Here is a 2,740-nt window from a genome sequence, read left to right as displayed (position 1 = left end):
TTAAGATCTCCAGACGCACCTCACTATTTGAACCTCTCAAGGGTTGCCGGATCCCGAAATCCAACAGGATTACCGAATACTGTACAATCAGCTCCCACAAGCAAACCACGCTTTGGCATGCCATAAACAAGGTGTTAACCCGTTTATATGCATTCGCCCGCTATTACAGATGACAGCCACAGTTCAAAAGGGGCCATTATCCAGCTGATAGCAAAACAGCAACAGCTACACGTTGTCATCAGCCATTTGTATGGCCGGCCTGCCTGCCGCCAAGATGAACGGCACATGTTCTCCTTTTACGTCCCAATCAGAACCAGCACAACTCCGGGTTGCGTCAACTTCTGGCGATCCATGTCACTATCTGAATTTGTGGTTTTTTGAAGCCACGACCTTAACGCACAACACATGATCGCATCATAGCAAAAACAAATGATTCTTTCAAAGAGGTTTGATTGGATGCAGGATATAGTAAAAAAATCGTTAGAAAAAATTCCTGACAATTCAATCCTATGAATCGAACAACCAAAGAAACCCTAATATGTATGCCAAACATTGAGGTGTCCATGTCATTGCTTATTGATGATTTGAGAAGTAGAAGAGTACAAGTGATGCGTGGCATTCTACCCGAAGGAATTATTTGAGAACTAGATTGATTCATTACACAGATGGCAGCATGTAATAAGTACTGAATTGTCACAAATGGCAGCATATTAGATGTATCAAACACAAATGGCAGCATATTATTAGCACTGAATCATCACAAAAAATTGCAAATAACCACTTGGTTTCCTTCGGGTAGTTTTGAGATTACCCTGAGCAGGTTTCTTTGTTCGCTACGCAATTTTTATATTCGATGCACACAAACACAGCATAAGCATCGAACCAGAGTAAAGGTAACTTCAATGCATATAAGTTTCACACTGGACAATTCTGAATGTATGCTTCGAACTATAATCTCATTACATGTAGAGGACGATGAAACAGCAACTGAACCAAACAAAAAAAAACCGAAGCAACAGACTTCCCAATGCAGTAAAATTGACGGCCGATTACAGCAATGATTCGCTGAATCGAGCGCACTTATTCGTTTCGAACTCATCGATGGCTCACACCTTGAAGCTGAAGTTGAGAAGGATCTTGTTTAGGCCAAATTTCCAGCCGCTGATCCCCTTTCTGCCTGGGCTAGAATTAGGCTCAGACCCATTGTTGTCGGCGACAGTCTTCTGCCACAGCATGAAGCTCCTGCATCCATTGAAGCTGATCCTCTCGTCGGCCTTGAGAGCTGCAATGAACGAAGATGGAATTCAGGGACGCGCTAGCCAAGAAATAGAGTAAATTATCTATTTATGACGAAACAATGTTTACCGTCGGATCTGCCGTTGGCTGTGTAGAGGAGGAAGTTGGCAGCGTCGGAGCCGAGCAGCGGCATGCGGCCCTCGCGGGCATAGCAGCGGAGCGCAGCACGGATTAGTCCGTAGACCGACTCGCCCTCGTCGACCAAGAACCGTAGAGGGCCAGCGCTTCCGAGGACGGTAACCGTCACCAGCACGCGCGCGCGGCCGGCAACCCCCGTCGCCGCCGCCTTGCCGCGGAGCTCAACCTTCCTAAGCTTCATCGGCAGCGTCGACGGCACAGCAACAGCCATAGCGACGGTCAATCAATCAAATCAAACGAAACCTATCAATCAAAATCGCTTGTTCCTCTCTTTTCTTTTCTGATGAATTCTCTTCTCCGCAAGGAAAAACTCAAGATCAAAATAACCAGGGATGGTTCAGGGGGGAATCAAAAGAAGGTTGGTCGCTGACGGAGGGAGGGCCGCTCAGGGGTCGAGGCCGATGCAGCGGTGGTACCAGCCCTGCATGCAAGCGCCGAAGCAGCGGAAGGAGGCGGAGGAGTCCCTCTCCGTCTGCGGCGGCGAGGAGGGGGAGGCGGCGATCGTGTGGGTTCCCACCATTCACGAGGGGGCGGAACTCGTCTTGGCGGCGCGGCGGAGAAAGAGATCTGGGCTCCCGGCGGCGAGGGGAAGGAGGAGGAGGAGACGGGGTCTGTTTCGTTTGTGAGAACGGATCGAATCGTGAGGGGACGGAATATAAGGCACGGCTCCGCTGAGGCTGAGGCGGCGGCCGCGTGGAGGGTTGCGCTGGTCTTCCTTGTTTCCAGAAGAGAGCGCGTCGATCTGGGCGGTTGGTGGCGGTGGATGGACGGGTGGATGCCGTTTTAGGGCGTCCACGCGGTTGGGACGATCCTTGGCTCCCAAGCTGCCCCAACACGCAAGGTTTTCCTTTCTGGATACCGGCGCATTTAATTGGATGTGCAATTATCAATCAATAAAATAAAGACACGTCTAGCCAATGAACGTTTGTTGGCTAGCGCTTCACGGTGCACACTCTAAAAGGAAGAAAAAAATCATGCCACCTGATGCTAGGAAAAGAAAGCCTAGTCCCTCGTGTCCTAGTATTTCGCCTAGTCTTTGCCTCCCCGTGTGTCGTCAGGCAAAAAAAGAAAAAGAGCAAGCACATTGCATCGCCCCTACACACCTCGCGACCTGCTCCTCTTGCTCCCTCTGCCTTAAGAATGCAACAACCCCCACCTCCTCACGCAATCTGACTTCTCTTCACACATTCGTTAACGAGTCTCGGCAATGACACTAGGGAGGAAGATTGCTCCCCCCACCGCAAGCATAGGTATGCTCCCCTCGCCTCTAACCGCCCTACCGCTTCCATGCCCCCACAACGCCCCC

The 2,740-nt window shown here is 50.4% G+C and overlaps 1 protein-coding gene across 1 annotated transcript; it reads right to left on the bottom strand.

The window, feature by feature from the left end:
* Window positions 1-879: 879 nt before the first annotated feature.
* LOC123086176 (uncharacterized protein At4g22758) lies at window positions 880-2,111 on the bottom strand. Its single transcript, XM_044507897.1, has 2 exons — window positions 1,366-2,111; window positions 880-1,282 (listed from the first exon to the last, which is right to left on the bottom strand). The coding sequence occupies exons 1-2, from the start codon at window positions 1,643-1,645 to the stop codon at window positions 1,107-1,109; spliced, it is 456 nt and encodes a 151-aa protein (XP_044363832.1). The 5' UTR covers window positions 1,646-2,111; the 3' UTR covers window positions 880-1,106.
* Between the last annotated feature and the right edge of the window lie 629 nt (window positions 2,112-2,740).

The sequence above is a fragment of the Triticum aestivum genome, chromosome 4A (genome assembly GCF_018294505.1).
Source record: "Triticum aestivum cultivar Chinese Spring chromosome 4A, IWGSC CS RefSeq v2.1, whole genome shotgun sequence".
NCBI classification, from domain to species: Eukaryota; Viridiplantae; Streptophyta; class Magnoliopsida; order Poales; family Poaceae; genus Triticum; species Triticum aestivum.
The sequence above is the reverse complement of the archived record's forward strand: the minus strand, read 5'-3'. Positions and strand labels throughout refer to the sequence as shown.